At 49.3% G+C, this 22,351-nt stretch overlaps 1 protein-coding gene across 3 annotated transcripts in view; it reads left to right on the plus strand.

Moving 5' to 3' along the window:
• Nucleotides 1-616: 616 nt before the first annotated feature.
• The window catches only part of EDEM1 (ER degradation enhancing alpha-mannosidase like protein 1), a 36,487-nt gene continuing 14,752 nt past the window's right edge, over nt 617-22,351 (plus strand). Inside the window, exons 1-12 of one of the 3 annotated variants that reach the window (XM_015237061.3) lie at nt 620-1,327; nt 6,584-6,656; nt 9,578-9,681; nt 10,901-11,072; nt 12,072-12,255; nt 13,656-13,830; nt 15,096-15,216; nt 15,659-15,829; nt 17,596-17,669; nt 18,538-18,634; nt 20,680-20,883; nt 21,613-21,915. In XM_015237061.3, coding sequence (XP_015092547.2) covers nt 819-1,327; nt 6,584-6,656; nt 9,578-9,681; nt 10,901-11,072; nt 12,072-12,255; nt 13,656-13,830; nt 15,096-15,216; nt 15,659-15,829; nt 17,596-17,669; nt 18,538-18,634; nt 20,680-20,883; nt 21,613-21,702 — 1,974 coding nt within the window. In that variant the 5' untranslated portion in view covers nt 620-818 and the 3' untranslated portion in view covers nt 21,703-21,915. Of the gene's footprint in view, nt 1,328-4,336; nt 6,376-6,583; nt 6,657-9,577; nt 9,682-10,900; nt 11,073-12,071; nt 12,256-13,655; nt 13,831-15,095; nt 15,217-15,658; nt 15,830-17,595; nt 17,670-18,537; nt 18,635-20,679; nt 20,884-21,612; nt 21,916-22,351 lie in introns of those variants that run through there. The other 2 variants (XM_072941753.1, XM_072941754.1) reach the window with 2 other exon arrangements.

The raw sequence follows: 22,351 nt of genomic DNA on the forward strand, positions 1-22,351 counted from the left end.
GCAGGACCTGGAAATGTGTGTTTTACAATCACCGTGAGCGACTGTTAAAAATTGGGATGTTTGAATAAAGAGTTCAAATAAAAAGTTAAAAAGAGTACAAGTTAGGGTGTTTTAATACAAAAAACTCAGGATACCGTTTTGTGCAGTCTTAAGCTAAAAGGTAGTACCCTACCCCACCATATAACAAATTAAAAACCCTGCCAAAGTAGCTCCTTTTATACAGAAATGTCCCCTTTCCTCCCCGTTCCTTACGTGTTTTAACTGCCTAACATAGGGCTGGAGTTGCCTGCCCCAGCTCGGCCAGAGACACGCTCTACCTGGGGCCGGGCGGGTTCGGGGCCACGTCCCTGTCCGGCGTCCGGCGGCTGCTCCCGTGCCGCGCTCCGATTGGCTGGAAGTTCCCGGTCCGGAGCCCGAGCGGCCCCTGCCCGCCACGCCAGCCCGTCCGACTCGGGACCGCCCAAGGGGCGGGACCGGACTCCGGGGCGGGGCCCGGAGGGCGGGGCGTGAGAGCGGGGCGGGGCCTCGCGGCGCGGAGGACGTCCGGGCGGCCTATGGCGCGGGAGGGCGTCCCGGGCCGCGCCCCGCGATGCCGGGCCGGGGCCGGGCCAATCCCGGCGACTTGGGCGGGCGAACGCGGGGCCTGGCTGGCCGGGCCCGAGGTGCCGTGGGTGGGGGACAATGGGCCAGTTCCTGGTGCGTCACGAGGGAGTTCCTTAAAGGGAAAGTGAGCGGGGCTACGGGGCGGACGTGGGTGCGGTGGTCGGCGGGGAAGGCCCCGCGCGCTTTAAAATAATGCCCGCGGCGCCCGCGCGACCATGCAATGGCGAGCGCTCGTCCTGGGGCTGGTGCTCCTCCGGCTTGGCCTCCACGGGGTGCTGTGGCTCGTCTTCGGGCTGGGGCCCAGCATGGGCTTCTACCAGCGCTTCCCGCTCAGCTTCGGCTTCCAGCGCCTGAGGGGCCTCGACGGCTCGGCGTCTCCCGCCTCGGGCCCTGCGGGCCGGCCCGGGGGGCCGTCGGGGCCGTCGTGGATGCAGCCGCCCGTCCCCGGGGCGGCGGCGGGGCGGCGGCGGGCTCCGCGGCGGCCCGGGCCGGGCGTATGCGGCCCGGCGCACTGGGGCTACGTGCTGGGCGGCCGGGGCCGCGGCCCGGACGAGTACGAGAAGCGCTACAGCGGCGCCTTCCCGCCGAAGCTACGCGCCCAGATGCGCGACCTGGCGCGGGGCATGTTCGTCTTCGGCTACGACAACTACATGGCGCACGCCTTCCCCGAGGACGAGCTCAACCCCATCCACTGCCGCGGCCGAGGGCCCGACCGCGGGGACCCGTGAGTAGCCCGCGCGCCCCGCGCGCTTCCTTCTGTCCTCTGCGCTCCCCACCCCCAGGGCTGCCAGGGCGTTTGGGGTCCTGGGGGCCTCTGCCGGCCCTTTGAGGTCCTGGGGGTGCGTGGAGGGGCCGGTGGCTGTCCTCTGTCTGGATTCTCCCGGAATCTCAGAATAACTGGACAGCTGTCAGCGCAGCTCTTTCACAGATGAGGGAACTGAGACCCAGAGACCAGAGGGGACAGTGGCAGTACCGAGGGTGGCTTAGGGGGCCTTCGACTCCTATCTCCAGCCCCTTCTCCAGATAAACATAAAATCAAAATGATATCCCTTGTAAACGGAGCTCAAAGCAAGCCCGTATCTCCCCTTAGCTAGCCAACTTCCAACTTTTCTATATACAGGTATAAAAATTCAGGAGTTGATCCCGGGACGGGACTTCTCGAGCCGTCCAGTGAGTCTGAGGCAGAGCCAGGGCTACACCTTTATCCTTCTTCACAGAGGCTGCTTCCTAGGCTGAGGGTGGTTAGGTTTGAGGAAGGCTGTCTGGCCCAGACGTGGGGCCCTGAGAACCCGGATGAGACTCCTTGCCCTGAAGGACCTGTCCCATAAATTCCTCGATTCTGGCGGCAGGGCTGTCAGAGAAGATCAGCCAGTCCCCTTCCACCAGCCTTGTTTGCAGAAGGTGAGCTTCAAGGGTCACTGTTGTTGACATCAGAGTCCAAGAGGACAGCATACCCAGCTAAGGACCTCCTAGCTGGAGGGAGCCGGTCGGTGTGCTTTGACAGGGACCCTGTTAGGCTGGATAGGTGACTCCCTTCCTCTGGGTCTCTCCTCTCAGGTGGGAGTGGAGGAACTGAGCTGCCACGAGGCCTGCATTTTCCTCCACCTGGCGAAGAGCAGCAAAGTCCAGTCCCTAGGTTCTAAAAAGGAAGCCTGTACACTAAAGGGGCTGAAGAGTTTTAAAAAAGGTCTGATAATCCACAAATTCACGTCTTAAATTGCAGTTGGGAAGCATGATTTTTAGTGAAGCAACAGGCATATCCCAGGTTAACTTAAAAGGACTGGGCCTTCCTAAAATCGTAGGAAACCGATGAGTTATTTTTCTTGTTTCGCTGTATCAGGCTTTATACATATTAATGTATTTTCTGTCTCAAATTTTTTGGGGGGAGAATTTTTATTAAATTTTGAAAAGAATTACTGGGCCTTTCCAGATTGTAGGAAATTGAGTTGTTTCACTTAATTAGTTTAACTATACCAGACTTTATACCCATATGTTTTCTTTTGAACTCAATTTTTTGAGGGAAAAAACCATTAAAATTAAAAAAAAAGCCTGAAATCCCACCAGACAGTTATTTTTATTTTATCTTTCTTGCCAGCTCCTGCCCATATGCCTCCACATTCTTAACATAGTTGAAATCAAAGTGTGTGTACATATTTTGGATCTTAATTGTGTTTCCTCACCCATGGTCATGGTATTTCAAGAAGGGAGGGAACACTTTGAGTAAGTGCCCTTCCTTCTTCTCCCTCACCGACTTTTTCTCAGATTTCCTTTGATGGTGTAGACCTAAGAAAAACAGCTTAATGAGACTTGTGGTAACACCCACGATGGTCTGGAGAGTGAGTTGGCATTTTAAGGCTTTCCCTAATGAACCTTAAGAACCCTCTGGAAAATTGGAACCCCTCTCCAGAAGGGTGAGGTGGCCTTGGTTAGCTTGCTAGTCCCCATAGTCGTTCCTGGCGGCACAGGCCTTTGCTTCAGAATGACGTCTGCTGATGAGTGGTTTGGTTTGACTGTTCACTGACAGTCTGGGTAAGCTGAGGTCAGGTTGCTTTGGGACAGACCTGTTGCTGTTGGAAAGATGGAGTTAGAAACATTGAGGGGATGCCATGTGGGAAGGGCTGTGCCCAGAGGGTAAGAGTAAACCTTCTGGTGGGTAAACCTTGGTGTCTTTGAGGAGGTGAAGGAGCTCTGAGATTTTGGTGGCCCTGAGCAGACCCTCACACTAGCCACTTAAAAAGCGTGGAAAGGTTAATTTTTCTTCAGCCTCTTCCTTTAACATAACTCCTCTCAGACTTTAGTGTTTTCAAGAAAAGTTTAGAACCAGAGCTTTGTTACTGTGGCTCTGAAACAAGAGGGCACATTTACATCCCCGAAATAAATAACTGGTAATAAAAATCTTGCAGGTATTTATTTTAACCAAATGTATCCTCAAAATTGTTGTCGAGTGTATTCTAATGATTTATTTTAAAAAGTAGGGTAGCTGTTAGAATATTATGTAGAAAGTACAGGAACAAAATAGGAATGCTAAACATATGTGTCTTCCTTTTTAGTCACATTTACTTGAGGCTTACCTTGCCTGCTTGGTTTGACGGGAGGTGGAGTGAGGAGTGTTTACATGAAGTAAATAAAACCTGAGCCCTTTTTAAAAATAGTAGGTCTTTCTGTCCAGCTACAGGTCACTGTGCAAAGTCAGTTCCTCTCACATCCCCAGTTTGGGCTGGAGGATCCAAATTCAAAAGTTTCTCCAAGTCAATTTGGTTATTAAAATTTTGCAATCTCGTGAATCATAATGTTCGTTCAGGCCTTGGGCACATGACCCTTCTTTGCTTTCTCCTTAGCCACACTGCTATTCAAACAAAAAAAAGCAAATCTCAAATTAACAGATCAAACAGATACTGGCCCCTAAATGAACTCATTCCTAGGCACGCCTAGTTGAAGGTGGCCTCCTCCGTCCTCCCCTTTCTTTCTGAAACCCTGGCCTCCTTCAGAGTCAGGAGCAGGTCTTTTTCCATGACGCCACTGAACTGTTTGAAGATGATTGTCTTTAATTTCCTCGGTTCTCCTTTTGGTTCCTTTCCTTGGAGCTGCTGTTCCACATTTTAACGTCGTGTGCGAATCGGGTACTGCTGTGTGTTCACCTTCCTTTACTTTGTCTTGTCTCCCCAGATTATCAATCCCTTGAACACAAGGACTGTTTCTTATGTTACCTCTGTGCCTATACAGTACCAGGTAGATTTCTGAGCAGCTGTCACAGGTTAAGTATATGTGGGATTTTTTTTTCGCACATACATTTAATTTTGAACATGTCTTATTAGCATTATGTTTGCTGCATAATCAAAAATTTTCCATCAAGACCGTAGATGTCTCCACCTTCTCTGTTTTGGAGTGATAAGAACCTTCAGGTCAGTCTGGCCATGGATCAAGGAGATCTACGCGGGCAAATACAGTCTCACCTGCATAATTTGGGGCCATCAGGCCAAGAGGGTTTTATGGAGTCTACTTTTTCCTTCCTTCCTCTCCCCATTTTTCTTTTTTCTATTTTGGCATATTTTTGGAAGAGTATATAACAATTATCTGGTAGCAAAGAATTAAAAGTCTTTTCACGAACACCTTAAATCTTTGGCTCTGTCTGACCGAGTGAAGTGAAGGAACCACGACAGTTATTACAGATACGCTTTTTCCCGCGGCATCTCTTGTAATTGTTCATTGTTGGTGACTGCTTGGACATTCTGTTGAGAAGTATTTTAAAACCGGATCCATTTTAATTGTAGCCCCAAAGGAAAAGCACAATAAAACATAGGATGGAGGGCAGTGACCCACATTAGTCACCCCTTCCAGGGGCCAGTGCTGGTGGAGGTAAATACGTAAGCCCAGCAGAAGGTTCCTGAGTTGGCCGAATTGCGCACGAGGATCTCCCGGTCTGCTTTGACCCTCTCCTGCAACTCTCAACACTCCTCCTCTCCTTTCTGGCTGGCACTACCCTTGAAGTGCTTATTTTAACCCACAGCTCTCACCTTTAGAGGACCTTCTGCAATCGTATAAATGTGTTTAGGGAGAGTCGACGCCAAGAAGAAGCAGGTACAGGCTTGCAGCCGTGCGCTGCGCTGGCTTCCTGGCTTGTGGGAGACCAGATAGCCCTGGTTCCTATACAGCCCCTCTGCACAGCTTGTTCCAAACAATGAATCTAAAGTTTTGCTATACATTCTTTGTCCTCGTTTAAGTGGCATAACCAGCATACAGCAAAGGCTCATGTAAAGTCAGGAGTGAAACATTGGAGCTGTTTATGCCGGCTTCACGTAGGGCCCATTTCCCCGCCTGAGCACCTAGGAGGCCTTTCAGAGAGCAGAGCAAGACGTGAAGAACACAGGAGAGGCCGCCCGCAGGGAAGTGAGGTGGGGCTCAACAGAGAGACCCAGGGAGTATGTGAAGTGGTCCCGGGGTTTGAGGGAAGACATCATAATATTGGCGAGTCCATTGCTGAAGATTAAACTAGGGCTCTGTCACTGTGGTCTTTCATTAAACGTAATCTTTAAACGGTTATCCTCTTTCTTTCCTTACTTGCATCTTTTTCATTTCTCCTCTTTGAAATCTTTTCAAGCCCCTGCAGTTGCTTTCTGGATCTGTGGGAATGGGACGGGATAGAACTGAGCTGCCTAGAACCTGTCACGCTGTACTGTATTTCTGTCACGGCTTCTCCATCCCTGTCTTTCCCAGCTGTGTTAGTGTCATCTTTGTCGTTTCTAATGTTATAAAGAACTGTCATTGGCCCTCATTGCAGTCCTAAGGTTCGTGTCTTGGGATTGTTTCAAAATGGGAAATTGGTGTTGATTGTGGGTAGGGGGTGTGTGGCAGAAACATTAATGCAGCTCCTGTTGGGAGCAGTCCTGCTTTGGTGTGTGGTACAAGCCATCTCCTCCTGAGAACTGATGAAGGTAGAGTTCTCTGGGGGAGAGATTAGTGAAGAAATGTTATAAAGAAGTTGATCTGTTCCCCCAGACACAGGACAGATGAGTGATACTGAAACTGAAAGTGAGGTCTTTATTTGCTTCTTTTTGTGTGTAATCTGCTGGAGTCTCTGATTTCTGTATTAAAGTCTTCTTTGCAGGTCATATGACAAGACCTCTCCTTTTTCATTCCTGATGATTTCAAAATCAGAGCTTTCTGAAGCTGGACAGAGAGATCATTTGCAATGATAAAACTGTATCTCAGAGAGGGCAACAACTCTTGTTCCCCGTCTTCTGACGTTCTGTTCCGTGCTCTTTCCACCACGGTGTAAGTGTGTGTGTCTCTGCTGTTCTGTGACACTATAGAAACTGTCACCTGTGCGGTAGAAGGACCATTGCCGTCCTGATCCACCCACAGCAGTCCCTGAGTAAATAACAGTTTCCAGCAATTTTAGTTTCTGATGAGTGTTTAGTTTTATTGTCTTCTTTCTCTTCTAAAGTACCTTTGTTTAATTCAGATTTTATTTCTTTTTCAGTTCAAATCTGAACATCAATGATGTCCTAGGGAATTACTCATTGACTCTTGTTGATGCGTTGGATACACTTGCAGTAAGTGTTCAGCCTTATTATTAATTTTTTTTAACTAATTAAGATAAGATATTTTGGAGTTAATTATCCTTCGTTTCCCTCAGGGATGAGAATTCCAGGAAACCCGGTACTCAAACTGTATTCATAGCTCTGATCGCTGTTGTTTATTTTAATGAGCTTAATGCTGAGAGCAAGAAAAGCACTGAAGGTTAGATGAGGGGGAGGTGATTACCCTTAAGAAAATGGAGAAGAAAGTAGGATTGTTTTGGGGAAAACTTTTTCTCCCAGTTTCCCACTCTTTTGTTCCTTGAAGAAACAGTTTACAGTTACTGGAGTTACGATTTCAGAAGTCAAAGACGAGATCTCAGGATCTCAAGATCTTCAGGGGACAGGATCCCCTGAAATGCTACCCAGCTCCTGGCTCCCCAAGAGTGAGTCTCAGCCCTGGCCCCAGCCCCTGTGCAGAGACTTTCTCTCTAAACACGCCACTTTTGTTTGCTTTCCATGTTTTGTGGACACTACCCCCTGTGGGTTTGGGCTCCCAGCTCGAGGGCTGCCTGCACCTCCTCATCCCTAGGTTTCCCTTGAGGGAGCTGGAGGCCTTTGCACAGCCTTGCAGACGGCACCGTGGCCCGGTACTTACTTAGTGCGCTGCGCCTGCGTCACCACCTTCTGCTGTAGAACACAGCGGGGGACTGTATTTCATCCTAGCGTTCACAAATTTCCCATGTAAACATGATTTTACTACCTCTTTGCTCCACTTAGTTGTCCAGCAAGCCTTTACCACTGGAAAATTCTTACTGTGGTCGATTCTGGATCCTGCATTTGAACTTGCTTTAGAAAGAGTTTAAAGCTGTCAGGAGTTGGGTAATGCTCGCTAAGTTTGCATTACAGCTGGCCAGGATCTTGCTACTTCTAGAACTACAGGAACTTGGGCAGAGCTTGAGAGGTCGTGCTCCATCCTCCTAGGCTCACGGTCTGTTAGGAAACCCGGGGTTTCACTCTGCCAGGCTGAAGCTGCAGAGCCATTGAGTCGCCCAGTATCTCCTTCTGAAGTTGTTGCCACTCCACCTCAGCCCCCTGCCATCGCTGATCTAACTGTGCCCGGACAAGTATGTTCATCCTCATTAGAGTTAACTTGTTGAATTATCCCAGAGGCAGACTCAGCCTGCAAGTCCTGCTTCCAAAAAAAGTCCCAAGACTCATATATGGCTTACAAAAGCCCACCTTTTCTCCCCGAGCTCTCGCTTTTTGCCTCACTGTGTCTTTCTATCCCCCTGCCATGCGCATTAAATACAGAGACATCATCTCTATTACTCAGCTCACTCTCTCCACGCCTACTGGTGTCTGAAACATAGTAGGAGTGCAAATATGTGTTAAGAAAATGAATTTCTACCAACCTGGCATTCCCCAGTCCAGATTCCTAGGGTATGCTCCCTGAAAGAATTCCTTCCTCAAATGAACTTGAAAAATTCTCTAAGTCTGTCCCTCTGTTGGAGAGCTGCAGTGCCCACCAGCATTTTAAAGACTCTGAGAAGGCCTTTAGTGAAGAAACCTATTTAACCCCAATATCCAGTCCAGCTTTTCTTGATGCCGAATGAATGAATTCATAGACTTGTTACTCTGTTACTCTGTTCTGTGGCTAAAATGGTAAGTTACAATATGTAATCGAGAGTCGTTGGCTTCCTTCGCCACCCTCTGCGTGATCTGAGATCATGTCAGCATCTGCAGCTGCTCACAGATACTGCTGCTGCTGAACATCTGTAAGGAAACAAGCCAGCCTCTGTGGGTTTCATTGTAGAATATCCGGTCTTTAATGCACACTTCAGGCTTATTTTTCAGGTGTCACTTCTGTTGAGGTTTTCCTTTCCTTTTGCTAACATTTTAAACGAACTGTAACAGATGTACTTTGGAAACCATCCGTCTCTAGCAATCCCTCCACCATTTGATGCAACTTTCAGCATGATTGCATAATCCTTTAGAAGGAAAGAACTGAAAGCCAGAAAAGAAACGTCTGTACTTGCCCTGCATGTTACAGCAGAATAACAGTGAGGGGCGGGGCAGGGAAGGAAAACAGATGCGCTAGACCAATACATACTAGGAAATAGGACATACTGGAAGTAGTGTCTGAATGAAATTACTTGTTCTTCCTTGTTTTTCTGTGTATGTCCTTATGATGTCATTTTGGTCCCAGGATTGTTCTAAAATTTTGAACAGCATGAAAGCATTTCAGTTCAAGTTCATCTATAAAATTGTATGCCCATTTGGCACTTCATATAAGAGAGGGAAGCTTGGAATAATGCCATATCCACGCACCCAGAATAGGAATCCTAATTCTTAATCACTTTTTAAAAAGGATGGAGAGCTGGTTATGTGTATGTTTTGTTTGAATTGCATGTCACTGGCTTTACGCTCTGCTCCAAAAGATAATACCACTCTTTCTCAGAGCGTTCAGACGTCTGGATAACAAGCAACAAGTCACTGACCCAGATGTTGCAGTTTCCTGGGAGCCAAGCGCCCCAGCTGTCGAATTATTTGAGGAGCAGAGGGAAAGCTATGTTTTTTGTTTCTTCAGTTTTTGGATTTATTTTTTCCCCATTTCAGGAACTGCAGGCACCATATGTCCTGCATGCTAAATGTCAGTCTGAAGTTTGGGGGAGAGAGGAGTGGGTCACCGAGGGTGCTCATTGCTCGTGATTTTATGAGGAGTGACTGTCACAGTTTTGCCATTCAGAGGTAGGATTCTTGAGTTGGTGGAAATGGGCTTGTCGTCTGTCCCAGAAAATATCCTGAGACAACTGCTTTTGTACCTTGAATGGTTCTGCTCCCACGAGTAGGAAACCAGATGCACAGACGTTTAAATGAAGTGGCCCGTCTCCTGACATCATCTTCTTCAGTTTCATTTCAGGCTGTTGTAATGGTTTCTGTTCCTCTTTTTAAAGATAATGGGAAATTCGTCCGAGTTCCAGAAAGCCGTCAAATTAGTGATTGACACAGTTTCATTTGACAAAGATTCCACCGTCCAAGTGTTTGAGGCCACGATAAGGTAAAATAGTCCATAGAACGGGTTGAAGGCTGCTTCTGTGTGTGTGTAAGGGGGAAAATTCTTGCGAGGGGCCACCAGCCACAAGGTGCAGACCTGCGGGCCTGGTGTCCCCTTTTCATCTGCTTTTGGATTTGTGAAAACTGAAACAATTGACATTTCAAAGTAATTACATTTGGGACTGAATAGAAAGACACACTTAGGCTTTAATGAAGGTTTAAGATTGAGTCCCTTTAAAGGAATTTTTCATGATTTCTCTTTGTGTCTAGTCTCATTTCCTTCACTCTGTCCTGGGAAAACCCCTGCATGTTTCTGATGACATTGGTTTCCCATCTCACCCCCGCATTCCCCCCCCACCCCCCGACATGAGACCCCTGCAGACCATTTGGGTCTGTTTGCACCATGTGTGTCTTTCTTGCTCTCCCCTGCTCCAGTGTACTGGGCTCGTGTTTTATATCTTGCCTTCTTAGTTTAATATATCATGACAATTTTCCTATTCCATTTAAACTTTCTGAAAACTGTATTACTGCATAACATTCCAGATGTAACATTTATTTGAAATTGAAGTTAGGAAAGCATTTGTTCTGAAAAATGTCACAGTCCACTTCACATCATTGGAGTGGGACGTAGATTCATGGCTGTTGGGGAAGGGAGGTCTAAGCTGGTCGCCCCTCCCTCTGAGTGGGTCATTTTCTCCTCGTCTCCTCCTCTTCCTCACCTTGACTCTTGACCAGAAGTTGGAGAGCTTCACGTTGCTCAGCCACCAGAATACAAAAGTTGGTCAATATTTGCTGTCTTGCCCCTTTCTGTTTCTCATATGGGTTCGTTTTTTCCCCAAGCGAGAGAAATCAAGAGTAGTTTGTTAATGCTGAAGGGTGATACTTATTCTGAGAGTGATCAGGGTCCTCCCCTGTGATGAGATGATGCAGATCACCAGGCATAGTTATATTGAAGTGGGATTATTCCCAGGAGCCTCGGATGAGTGGTTTGCTGTCTCCCTTTCGGTAATGTGGTTAGTTAAGAATTGATCATTTACCATTAGGGCTGGAAAGGACGTCAGGGGGTCATGAAGTCCAGTTCCTCTGATTTCAGGCAGTTCCAAGTCCATAAGGAACTGAAGCCTTTTTCCGCTCTGTTCAGAATGGTTCTGTCATTCTGAGCTGGAGTGTGCACATTTCCAACCGGCATGATTTTATTACTTTTTTGTTCTTCCTGTCATTAGGGTCCTGGGAAGCCTTCTTTCTGCCCACAGAATAATTACTGACTCCAAGCAGCCCTTTGGTGACATGACGATTAAGGATTATGATAATGAGCTGTTGCACATGGCTCATGACCTGGCCGTGCGGCTCCTCCCTGCCTTTGAAAACACCAAGACCGGGATCCCCTACCCTCGGGTAGGTAGACTGCGTTGATGGCTCGTGGTCTGAGTTAAAACTCTTTGCTGATGAATTTATTTGCAGGGAGGAGTGGGGCTGATGTGGAAGAGGAAAGCCATGTCCTTGTGAGAATTTGGCCCTAAATAGGATGTAAAGAGTTTTTAATGCATTCAGTGTTTACTGAGCACCTACTGTGTGCCAGGCATCCAGTGACATATTTGACGTAATCCCTCCCCTTAAGAAGGCTGTGTTCCTGTGCTCAGTGTTCTTAAGTCCACTGGTGTGTGGGATTTGTATCCCCTGCTACAAAACAGTGGGGAACTTGTCTTTGTTTCTGACCTGGGTCCATCTACCCACCTGTGCCCTGTGGGGGCTCAGCGACGCCTTTGAATGTTTCACGTGGATCTTTCATGTAAAGCCTGCACAGGCCAGCAGGTCAGCTGCTGGTTCACATGTAGGGTCCGGTATGAGAGCCTATCTTTGTGGCATCTGATTTGCTGAGGCCAGAACTCCTCTGGGAACTGAGTCAGGCTCTAGGTAACCAGTGGAACCAGACCACACAGCCTCCAGGATGAAGGAGGCAGTCACGTTCTTGCCATGTGCCCTTTGCCTCCCAGTCTGAGTCCTGTGTGTGTTCGCTGAGGGCAGGAATGCATTCACAGTGGCTCACTTAGCATGTCCCGCTGATTCCGCAGCTTGCCTGTGTCCCTGGTGCCCAGCCTGGTGCTGGGTAACCACGAAGAAAACCTGCTGGGAAGAGGTGGATTAGCGCATAGCATTGCCATGATTCCCCCAGGACTCGCTCGTATTAATAACACTGGGCTCTGGTGTTGCTGTTGTCTTGTTTGTGTCTTTTAAACTTAACCCGCATTCCTCTCAGATGTAAAGGGGGGAGGCGGTGACTCAGGCCACAGTGAGCTTGGCTCGTTAGTGGAGTGCGGTGGCTACAGCCCACCCTTCCATCCCCGTGGGGGCCTTGAGTTTTGCCACAGAGCCTTTGTCTCTTCCTGTCCCCAGGTGAATCTAAAGACAGGCGTTCCTCCCGACAGCAATAATGAGACGTGCACGGCCGGAGCTGGCTCCCTCCTGGTGGAATTTGGGATTCTGAGCCGACTGCTGGGGGATTCTACGTTTGAGTGGGTGGCCAGGCGAGCAGTGAAAGCTCTTTGGAACCTGCGGAGCAACGACACAGGACTGTTAGGTGTGGGCCACCTGTCAGGCCCTCGGGACTGCATCCATCGCTCCCTTCCTTTTCTCTGGGGCCCTCCCTCCTCTCCACCCCTCTTTCTTGTACCGTTGACTCTGAAAATTAACAACTCAGAGAGAAAGGCCCTCAGCATCTGCTGTGTCTAATTTCTTTGTGCCTTTTTGCTTAGAGTGAGGCTGTAAGGTTCGATGGGGCAGCATGATGTTTTTGCTGTTTGCGGCTCCCCTCTGATTTGAATCCCTTGGCATTTTCCACTTGAAAATCATTGTTAATGAGAATGTTATGAAAAGCTGCCTAAGAGGCAGGCTGTACTGCTTCAGTGTGAGGTTCACATCATAGGAATTTAGAGTTACTGGTAGAGTGGCTTTCTCCTAAAAAATCTCGGCCCATGGTGGTAGGTTCAAAGCTCCGATTATACCTGTATTAGGTGGGTTTTTTTCTCTTTTTTCCTTGAGATTTTTGGCCAAGATGTTATTAAAAAATTATTATGGAAAATTTCAAACACATAGAAGTAGGAGAAAGTATAACAAATAATGAACCCCTGTGCATTCATCATTTATCTTCAGTAATTATCAGTATTTTGCTAACTCAAGATACAATTTGTAATAGGTTGTTGCCTCTTGTAACTGTTTGTCTTATGTTGAGAAATATTTTCTTCTTGTCATTGAGAAGGAACTGGATTGATGGTCCTGGAGCTATAGTGTCATTGCAAGAAGTAATTTTTGATTATTCCTGAAGTTCTTAAATTTATTTGTGAATTTCTTGTATTTAACAACTGTGCAGATAAAAAAGTTGTCCAGATTGTCAGCCCATCATTAAATGATTGACCAGTGTCACCCCAAATTGTCAACTTAAAAATTTCCCATGAGCCCTTTCAGCCTGGCATGGGCCGCTGTTATGCACTGACATGATAACATAAATATTTTTATTTTGCCTTACATTTGGCAAGTCATTCAGGTGTTTTCAAGTTGGTAGCTTGTTTTCATTGTTACTGTCTTTAAAATCTACGTGATAGTCTGTTAACTCTTCTAATGTTGGACATTTGGATTATTGGGGGTGTTTTTTACTCTTTTACAAATAATGTAAATTATATAATTTATAACTCTCTAATGAACAACACTCTTTTGGCTTTTGAAAAATCCATTTTCAATCTGGAAAAGCAAAATAACAAACCTGTTTTCCTTTACATGAAGTGTTTTCCCCATTTTTGTGTCAGTGGCTAAACACTGTATATGCAGAGAGCTCTCCTGGCCATCCCTGCTCCTGGTAGGGCTGATAAAGGAGCGAGGGCCACACATTCATCCCCTGTTTCCTGCGAGGGGCTGAGGGGCAGTGGGGCTGAGGTGGGAGCCTCCCCTACCTGGGTACCCTGACGGACTGTGCTTCTTTCACAGGTAACGTCGTGAACATTCAGACGGGCCGGTGGGTTGGAAAGCAGAGCGGCTTGGGTGCCGGGCTGGACTCTTTCTACGAATACCTCCTGAAATCTTATATTCTCTTCGGAGAAAAAGAAGACCTAGAAATGTTTAATGCTGCATATCAAAGTATTCAGAACTACTTAAGAAGAGGGTATGTCTCCCCAGCATCGCTTTTACTGCCCTGTGAAGAAGAGAGAATGCATTCTGAGATGATCATGCTTTTCTCAGCCTAAATTCACAGGGTCTCTTCCTGCCTCCGAGTTGCCTGTCATTTGGGGGTGAAGAGGTGTGTTAGCTATCTGCTGCTGCAAAATCAATTACCCTGAAGCCCAGTGGCTTGAAACAACACATGTTATCGCATCCGGTTTCTGAGGGTCAGGAAGCTTGGAGCAGCTGGGCTGGTCCTGGGGACCCCTTCCAGGCTTCAGTCCCTCACTGGCTGTGGCTGGAGGTCTCAGTTCCTTGCCCCATGGGCCTCCTTGTAGGAAAGCTCCTGGCAGCCAGCTTCCCCAGAATGAGTGATCTGACAGAAAGAGACAGTGCAGAATGGAAGCCATGTGCTTTCGTGCGCTCATCTCAGCACGACACCCCCCCACTTCTGCGGACCCTGCTGGTTGCACAGACCGAGCCTGACGTGATGTGGGAGGGGACCCACCAGGGTGCGGCAGTCAGGAGGCAGGGGTCACTGGGGGCCACCTGGAGACTGGCTGCCACAAGTGACAAGCAGCAAGTGACGGCAAGAAGAGAGGTGCCTTCCGAAGCTGCAGCGGCTTCCCCCCTGATGTCGCCTCTCTCTCTCCGGGCCTTCCCTGTGTACTTGGGTATATTACATGGCCCTTGCAGGTGACAGCTACTGAGTTGGCTACAGGGTGGGATTTTCTTGGACCCATTTCCCCCCTGCCTTTTGTAGGAACCACTCGTGCAAGTGCTGCATTGTAGTAGGAGGCAAACGAGCTGGAGTTCAGCCCTTTTGGCTTTTTAAAGCCCCGAACGAAGCTGAGTAGTGATCCCTGAGCGTCTTCCTCTGATGTGTTCCTCCAGCTTTATTAGAGAAGAGACTCTTTTGCAGAAATAACCAGGCTTCCCCACTCAGGTCACACCCCACCCAAGCTAAATGCCAGATTACGTGGAAGTATTCTCAAACCTGAATGTCAAAGTGCTTTCTGCAAAGTGCAGTGAAATCCTGACGTGTTACCCCGGCTGAGTTTAGAACTTTTATTCTGTGGTGGGTGTCATCTGATGCCAGAGTCTCGTATCAACAAGTAGAGGCAGTCCCTCTCCAAAGGTTTAAAGAACGTGTTAGGAGAAAAGGTTAATGTTGATTCCATTTAAGTGAAACTGCCCGGGGCTGCTGCAGGGGCACGGCTGGAGCTGTTTCTGTTTCTCCCCCTTTGGCCCCTCTGCCTGGACCCGCAGCCGGGAAGCCTGTAACGAGGGAGAGGGGGACCCGCCACTCTACGTCAATGTGAACATGTTCAGTGGGCAGCTCATGAACACGTGGATCGACTCCCTGCAGGCCTTCTTCCCCGGACTGCAGGTACTTCACGGTCGTGTTTGCTAAGAAAATGCCATTATTGGAAAGCTTTTTTTCCCCTCTTTCTTGCCTTTTTATGATATCAGAACATTCTCTGACTCCTTCAGATTTGGGATGTTAATAGCGCAATGCGCCTCCATTGTTTGGAAATTACTCCATAGCACATAAGTGCAAAGCCATGCTTGGAAAGTAACGGTGTGTGGTTTTCCAATGCCCCGTCTCTCAGTTGTCTGTCTGTTCACGAGTGCAGTTCGTGTGAATTTGGCGTTGATGGCCAGATTCGGGGGAGGGGGCATCTGCCCGGGGTGCTGCTTTTGGGTGGGTTTTGTCTCCACGCTCACAGGTCAGGTAACCAGTGGGTAGAGGCGGGGCGTCCAGGGCCTTGCTGTCACCTCCGGCCACTCTGAGACGTGCCTTAGCCTGGTGGCCTGCGTCTGCTCCTCAGGTTCTGATAGGAGACGTGGAGGATGCCATCTGCCTGCATGCCTTCTACTACGCCATCTGGAAGCGCTATGGGGCCCTCCCTGAGAGGTTCAACTGGCAGCTGCAGGCCCCCGACGTGCTCTTCTACCCGCTGAGACCAGAGCTGGTGGAGTCTACGTATCTCCTCTACCAGGTACTGGAGGTTGTTAAACAGTGGTTCGGATTTAAATGCTGGAAAGTCCTGTAGCAACTGGTTCATTGCGATCACTTGCTGACTGGTGTAGAATTGTGTTGTTTCTCAGTAACCCTGTTAGACTTACATTCGGTCCATGGTCTTGTTAGTGTTTAGTGCGAGCCCTCGTTCCACAGGGCAGGGAAGGTGTCGGCGGTCACGTATGTGTTTAGCCTGCACTCTGCAAGGTTGAAACGTATCCTGTTTTTCCGGCTTGTTTTTCACATTTTAAACAATTTAGGAGGATGGTTTGGCACTCATTGTTTTCCGAATTTATTTGACCAAAGACCTCTTTTCTGGGATGCGTTTCAGTGCTCATGTACTATGGAACCCTGGTGTATGTGAGTTATTCAGACAAAAAAAATTATTTTTCTTAATTGGAAAGGGAATCATCTGGGATTCATCCGAATGTCTATTTTTGTTTAATCTTAAAAAAAAAATACAGTGTTCATCTTTGGTGAAATTACTTGAGTGCCAGAGGAAATGTCACTTTAACTGTGAAAAGTCTTCTCCCCCACGGGTTAAGGCAGATACGCCTACTGTGTGCACGCCATATGTGTACACGCACCGAGAGCTGTCCGCCGTTCGCAGACACGGCAGCCCGAGCTGCTCGCTGCCCGCGGGGCCGGCCGGCCGTGCCGTTCAGTAGACCTGGAACGAACACGTGCAGTGGGCAGGCTCTCACCAGGAGGTCTTGTTATGAGCTCCAGTAGTAGGATTAATACTTTGGTTTATTCAGTATTTTTTTTTTATACCAAATCCTTGCCATTTGCTTCTGATAAGGGAGAAATCCTATGAAACTGGTCACTGACCTCATGTGTGAAGAGAGACCCTCTCGGGAGCGGGAAGAGAGCCCCTGGGTTTGCCTCTGAACTCAGCGCAGAGCCAGGCCACTCACACCCCGAGGGCGGCATACCGTTGCTGTCTGAGTTCTGCCTTTGGGTTTATGCCCTTTTATTTCTGTCACTGCTTCTTTCCTATTTGAGCTTCCACCTCACGTTGACTATTTTCTTAGAATCTGGAGAAATCCTCAGCTTTCCAGCCTTGAAGCTGCTCCCTGCGCTTAGTGCAGAGACAGCTAACCTCATGGTCGTTTTTCTTTTTGCTGCTGCAGGTTGGCCCTGAGAATGAATTACAGCTCATCCCCAACTTTCAAACTATTTTGGGGGTAAAAGTCTCATCATCCCAGAGTTTTTCTTCCCCTGACGAAACCATCTGATTTGTGAGCATGTGCAAGAGGCAACCCAGGGACTGAGCTCGTGGGCGATGGGGTGATGAGAGTGAGTGTGTGGAGGCGGCTTCCTGTACCCAGGGGGGCAGCTTGCTACCGAGCCCGCCCTCACCGCGCTCCAGGCCGGGTGGGGCCAAGCCCTGTCCCTGCAGCTCATATTCTAGAGAGCTCTGAGGCAAGAGGGAGACTGGGTTTGGGACTGTCCATAAGGCATCGTTTCATTTCTGACCCTGATGGGGCTCAGGAGAGACAAAGGCAGCAGCTTGCTCTTCCTGGGAGCAGATCTTCTCAGCCCCGTTAAAGTCCACCAGACTGGGGTGCGCTTTGACGTGACCCAACACAACACCCGAGTCCTAACACTCGTGACCCTTCAAGGCGAAGGCAGCTGGCCATGTGTCTTCCTTTGGCCAGTGACTCCCTCGTTGGGAAATGCATGCGGTCACCCGGCGCGCCTCCCAGGCCCTCACTGGGTCACTTCCTCTTGTGTTCTCTCTAGGCAACCAAGAATCCCTTCTACCTCCACGTGGGAATGGACATTCTGCAGAGTCTGGAAAAGTACACAAAAGTCAAGTTAGTTTTCTAAATTCCTTACTTTTTCCGTTGGCCACTTTTGATTTGTTTTGTGTTGTTCTGGGGAAATGTTCTCTCTTTTGCATTTTAATTTCTAGAATAGCTCATTAATGTTGATTTTGTAGGGAAATTGCTTACTTTTTGTGTAGTGGAACCTGTCCATTATAGTGAGAATTTTTAAAAAAAACTTTATTCCTGTAAGGTTCCAGCAGACTGTATGGGTTCTTTTAAAGCTAATGGTCTTCCTTGTTATACAAATGAAAAGTTATACACTGAAAAGTGTAGGGAGTATAGGAAATGTAGAGGTAGAATGTTACCATCATAATCTCCACGTGCAGAGATAACCATAAGCAGCATTTAAGTATACAGTCTTACACTCCTTTTTTACATATATATATAAAATGTATGTGTGTATGTATATATGAAAAAACTCAGTATTTCGATTTTGTGACCTGCTTTTTTCACCTAGCAGTAATACCATAAGTATTTTCTTACAAAATACTGTTTTAGACTGTCTGTATGATAAGTCAGTCTACAAGTATTGGGACATAAGATTTAAATCAGTCCCTTTGATGTTACCAGTCATCTTCTTGGTGTCCTGTTAAGCTTTTAGCAAACACTCTCTACCGCCCCCAGGCCCCCACCCACTTCCCCTACAAATAACCTGATGATTTGGCAGCCAAGCCACTTTTTTTAATGAATTTGTAGACAGTGTAGGCTACAAAGGATTGCGCTTAAACCTTACAGTTTGTTTTTCATGTGGTGTTTGGTAACTTGATTATTCTGTTAACAGACTACTTCTGCTTCTTAAGTCAATAAGCAGGTGGGAAGGAGCAGAGGCGGGACTAACTGGAAGATTGTTTTGTAGGTGTGGGTACGCTACGCTGCATCACGTCATCGACAAATCCAAAGAGGACCGGATGGAGAGCTTCTTTCTCAGTGAGACCTGTAAATACTTGTATCTGGTATGTGTGCTGTAAGGGTAACCCAAGAAGTGTTTGGTCCCGCTGAAAGCAAGCCTCCCTTCTGCCTCCCACGTACCACCCGTCACCGGGCGCTGCTCCATGCTGGGTGTTGTGCTGGCCTGGGGACTCAGCACTGTCAGAGCAAAAGCACGTCGCTGTCTTCCGCTGTGGTTTCTAGCCTCGTGGAGGAGGTGTTGTCAAGTAAACAAACAGACACATTTAGGATTACCAGTCCTGTGGAGTTACCAGAGGCCCCGCCTCAGTGTGGTGGCTGGAAGGCTTCTCTGAGGCAGAGAGCAGTGTCTGCGGCTCTCACTTCCCTTGACATCTGTGCTCTTGGCTGAGACCTGCTGCCCAGTGGCTGTCTATCCATACACACGTCCTAACGTGTCTGGAGAGAGACTAGCTTTTTGGACCTGGAAGAAACTGCAGGGATCATCCAGCCAGTGTTCATTCTTCCCTTCATGAGAACTGGCATCTCCGAGCGAGGTGACTTGCCTGGGTTCTCGGGGTGACTCCATGCAGAGTCGAGGCCAAAGCCCTGGTCCCGACTCCTTGTCCAGTGCTATTTCCACTTCAGTGCTCTGCCACGGGCACACGTGGTGGCTGTCCCAGTGCCATGTCCTCCCCTCTCTCACTGCCCAGTGTGGCGACACAAAAACGGATACCTTCTCAAGGTACAAAGGGTCAGGATATGGGCTGAGAGCCAAAGATAGCCATCAGCAGTGATAGAAGAGGGAAGATATAGTTCAGTGGAAGATTGTGTGCTAAGCATGCGTGAGGTCCTGGGTTCAGTCCCCGGGACCTCCACTAATAGGAAGAAAAAAAAAAACTACCTAATTACCTATTACCACCCCCGCACCTTCCACCGCCAAAAAAAAAAAATCTTAAAAACAATAGTGATAGGTTGTTTTATCTAGTTCATTGGTTCCCAAGCCCGGGGGCAGCTGGTTCAGAATCACCCTGTCAAGATTATAGCCACATTGAATCAGGATCTTTACAAGCAGGCTCAGGAATCTGTAGTTTTGATTAGTGGTTCAAATGATTCTGTACAAAGGTGGGATTTGGAAGCACCGGTCCAGTCCTTTACGACGACGCGGCTGGCGGCGTCACTCCTGACAGCAGGCGGCAGAGGCGGCGTGCCCGCCAGCTGTCCCGGGGCCTCGCCGGTGAGGGGCCGCAGACCCGCAGCCGGATCCCGTGCTGTGCCGAGGGCTCCCGCGCCGCGTGCCGGTCAGGTCGGCTGGGGCCGGCTGCCGAGAGCCTGCGGGCGTCCCGTCCGCAGCCGTTGTCTGGGACGTTCCCTGGGATGTTCCCGGGGCAAGTTCTGGAGTGAAAGAATGAGACCCCAGGTGTTCCGGGGGAAGAACTCAGGGTCCGGGGCGGGGTCGGGGGTGTCTGGGGAGGGGGTAGTGGCGGGGAACCAGGGCCAACACTCTTCTCCCAATAGCTGTGCAAACACAGACAAGCTGCTCTGAGTTTTTCCCCACCTGTAACATACTTGCGGTGGTTGTGAGGTTTCTTCCATCCCTAAGGGTTCTGTTTCTGAGTTCTGCCTCCTTCATCGTTGACTGAACCCCTGCCTTCTCCCCACGCTGGCCTGTCCCTGTGGGTTATGTGTTCCTTCCTGGTGTCCCCTCCACGTCCTCCTTCACCCCCTGCACGTCCTCTGTCGAAGAAAAGGGCTGCCTTGGGTGCCCTCGGCCCCTTTCCCTCCAGCATTCCACAGCTTAGGGCCCGGTGTGTGCGAGGTGGTGGTAGCTCTGGACTCCAGCACCGGAACTCTCCGGAGAGCGTGGGGGCGTCACCCAGGGCTATTACCGACTGGTGGCGCATGGGTCTTGGCCCCTGGCTTTCTGCAACTCTAGGTCAGGGTGGGGTCAGGGAAGTTCAGTCATCAGTTTAAACAACAGGTTTATCCTGCCCCACAGCCTGGGGGGGGGGGCCTGAGAGCTGAGCTGACTCTTCTCCCTGAGTGGTCTGGGAGGACGCACCCCTGTGAGTTAGTTCCAATTGTATGTTTTTTTCTTTTTCTTTTCCACTAGCTCTTTGATGAGGAGAATCCGGTACACAAATCTGGAACCAGATACATGTTTACAACTGAGGGGCACATTGTATCCGTAGATGAGCATCTCCGGGAATCACCCTGGAAGGAGTTCTTTTCAGAAGAGGGAGGGCAGGACCAAGTGGGAAAGTCAGAGCACCGGCCTAAACCTCACGAGCTCAGAGTCATCAACTCCAGCTCCAACGTAAGTCGCTTTCTCCAGGGGTGGTTTGCCTGTGGGGAAAAGACTGCCAATCACGTTGTGACCCAGGGTTCCTGACGGAAAAGTCACGGCACACTCCGGCTGGGCAGTTTGAGACGGTTTTCAGTGAGAGGCTGTGTCTGTAGGTGCCGTCAGGGTGTAAGGAAACCACGGGGGCAGTGGCCCATTGTCACTCCTGGCTGAAGAGGCCAGCGGAGAGAGTGGTCACAGGAACACAGCCTCTGGGGCCAGGGCGGCACGGAGGAGGGTGGAGAGTGGACCCGGAAGAGAGCCACAGGACCACCCACCAGCCGGAGAGGGAAGAAGGGCAGGCATCAGCCATGATGGCCTTTAGTGAGATGCAGGAAGCACTGGCTTCCTCCAGAGCGGGGCTCCATGCGCATGCCTGCGTCATCCCCGTAAGCAGTGGGGACGGTTAGGGAACAGAAATCCAGGAGCCTCTCATAGCAGCCCCGGGTAGCTGTATTGATTTGCATCAAACAGGGTGGTTTGGACGTGCGGAGGGGGACGTGGGCACTGCGTCAGGTGACGAGTCAGGTGACGAGTCAGGCGGCGGTATCTCACAGTGGATGCCGTTGCTCTGCTTAGAAGAAGCCTCAGTTTCCGAGTCCTGCCACCTACCCCCAGATGAGGTCATCCAGTCCCATCTCCTGAGGAATTAACCCGTGGGTTTTTAATTCAAAATTCAAATTGTCCCTCCTTTTTCCTAAGTGCAATCGCGTTCCTGACGAGAGGAGATACTCTCTGCCCTTAAAGAGCATCTATATGCGCCAGATCGACCAGATGGTCGGCTTGATCTGATCCGCGCTCCCCTGTGTGGCCTCATCTGAAACGGACGTGATCCACTGGAACCCAGGCCCGGCGGAGACCCGGGCCGAAGCAGGAGAGAATGGGAGTCTGGGTGTCCGTGACGGCGTAGGGAGTTCTCTCCGGCTCCTCACCCACAGCTAGTGGGTTCTTGCACACTTAAGTGTTTCTCTTCTGTTCAATAAAGCGCCCAGGTTGTCTTAAGGATATAGCTTGAAGTGAGAAGGTAGATGGAAGTTGGCTTCTTACGCTATGCTGATGTCACGAAGCCCTGCGGCTGGGCCGTCTCTGGCGGGATCTTCAGAGCTTCCGTCTGTGGATCCATCGGGTGTTGCCTGTGCGGGCCCTCACCGCGAAAGCAGCACGGCTGCCTCTCCATCAGAGGCTCACGGAAGGGCCTAGGTCCACCTGACCTCCCTGTTTATTGCGTTTCATCATCCTCTCTCTCTCTCTCTCTCTGGATAGCTAGGCTCTCCCAGTCACCACCCGTGATTGTCGATCCAGTGGGGAACAGTCAGCCACTTACTCATTTTCACTACAGGTAATCGTCACAGTGTTACAAACGATTTGCTTACGAGTAACAGTCTTATCAGAAATCTAACAGTCACTCTCTTCAGTTGTCAGGCCACGATTCAGGAACTTA

Source organism: Vicugna pacos, chromosome 17 (genome assembly GCF_048564905.1).
Source record: "Vicugna pacos chromosome 17, VicPac4, whole genome shotgun sequence".
NCBI classification, from domain to species: domain Eukaryota; kingdom Metazoa; phylum Chordata; class Mammalia; order Artiodactyla; family Camelidae; genus Vicugna; species Vicugna pacos.